The 1,962-nt window shown below is 37.1% G+C and overlaps 1 protein-coding gene across 1 annotated transcript in view; it reads right to left on the bottom strand.

Annotated features, from left to right (window-relative positions):
• Positions 1 to 1,536, bottom strand: part of LOTGIDRAFT_155357 (hypothetical protein) — a gene marked incomplete at both ends in the record, with an annotated part of 16,374 nt that extends 14,838 nt beyond the window's left edge. Inside the window, one exon of the mRNA XM_009066923.1 lies at positions 1,501 to 1,536. Within this exon, the coding sequence (XP_009065171.1) occupies positions 1,501 to 1,536 (36 nt within the window). The remainder of the gene's footprint in view (positions 1 to 1,500) is intronic.
• Positions 1,537 to 1,962: the final 426 nt, after the last annotated feature.

The following is a 1,962-nucleotide window of genomic DNA, read 5'->3' as shown; positions in this document are numbered from 1 at the left end:
ATGAGAAATGACAGGAGTTACTCTAGCAGACGATTTTTCTTTCTAACATTCATACGTATTCACCTATTAAACAGGAGACCGAGATATTATTCTGTCCTATCTACTACCTATCGCCACATCTTACGGGCACGTTCTATGGTCACATCCATTAAAGTGTAAGTGATGTTTCAACATCAAATCCCCCCTCCCTTCTCTTTTGATTTTCTCATAGTTGTTTTTCTTTTAGTTGTTTGATGTCGCCGACTTTTACAGATATAACTACTTTGCCTTGATCTATTTCTATTTAGTTCAGTGGGCATGCGCAAATTACCATTTCCCATCACGTGGGTTTGTTTATACGTCACAATTACAATCATACTAACGCTGATAATGAGTGTAACTGGGTCATACCAGGGAGCTTTGATGTGTGGTAAATCTAGGGTACTTAATGGACTTACGGACCCCTCGACAATTGTATTACTCACGTAATACATATACTAAAATTGGAACGATACAGAGAAGATTAGCATGGCCCCTGCGCAAGGATGACACGCAAATTCGTGAAGCGTTCCATATTTTTCGAATCTTGATACGAGATCCTTTTTACAAACCCTTATCCTAACGCCCGGTATATGATGCTATTTCTTTTTTAATTTCGATGTTTCTTTGGGATCAGCTTTAAGGCAGTTCTTTGAATGACAGCACGGTTATACATAGGCCTAATTTAGGTAAACAATAATACAACGTCATAACAATCGCCGCTTAAAACAATTCAATGCATTGTTCTTGCTGTTTGATGCCAGTATTGTAGGTTGAAGTGCCGAAGAAGGTTTCCGAAGCCAATGAATTGCCAAACAACTCAATTACGTCATAATTAGCAATACAATTGAATTATATTTGCTTCCACAATGCGACGATAATTGCACTTATAACCCTTCCAACCGCATCAAAACTATTTGTTGCTATTATAGACAGATGGATATACACTTATCAATAAAACTTGTCCTATTATCATCAATTAGAACTTGAAATTGGCACTCTTTTCCAAATGACGCTATTGAAACACGCGTTTTCACTTCGTTTGTACCACATTGACATTGAGAAATGACTAGGAGTTTACCTCTAGCAAGCGATTTTTCTTTCTAACATACGTATTCACCTATTAAACAGGAGACCGAGATATTATCCTGTTCTATCTACTACCTATCGCCACATCTTACGGGGACGTTCTTTGGTCACATCCATTAAAGTGTAAGTGATGTTTCAACATCAAATCCCCCCTCCCTTCTCTTTTGATTTTCGCATAGTTGTTTTTCTTTGTGTTGTTTGATGTCGACGACGTTTACAGAAATAACTACTTTGCATTGTACTATTTCTATTTAGTTCAGTGCGTATGTGCAATTTACCATTTCCTATCACGCGGGTTTGTTTATACGTCACAATTACGATGATAATGGGTGTAACTAGGTCATACCAGGGAACTTTGATGTGTAGTAAGTCTAGGGTACTTAATGGACTTACGGACCCTTCACCAATTGTATTACTCACGTAATACATATACTAAAATTGGAACGATACAGAGAAGATTAGCATGGCCCCTGCGCAAAAGGTGGGGCATAAAGTTCTCCGTGTTGGGGGAGAAAGGGGGGAAAGAGGGGCAAGAAAAAGGGAGAGACCTGTGTGTTACTATTCATAGTAATGTTCCAGTTTTCTTCTATTAGTGCATTTGTTTCACTATGCTTCTTTGAGGATATTTTTACCTATTTTTGTGATCAATTTTAGAGTTTTCTCAGCAAATATTTATATTTATAAGTTTTCCAACATATGGACGAATGTGAGAATTGAACTCACCACCTCCAAAAAATGGAAGATCACCAGTTTCACCTTTTTTGGTTGGAAAACTTTTCTTATAAGATTTGGCCAAAAAATTCTTGTTAAATACCTTTGAATGAAATGAGTAGCAAAGGTACATATATTATATTA

This window comes from Lottia gigantea, assembly GCF_000327385.1.
Source record: "Lottia gigantea unplaced genomic scaffold LOTGIsca_8, whole genome shotgun sequence".
NCBI lineage: Eukaryota > Metazoa > Mollusca > Gastropoda > Lottiidae > Lottia > Lottia gigantea.
Note: the sequence above shows the minus strand (reverse complement) of the source record. Positions and strands in the feature narration are given on the sequence as shown.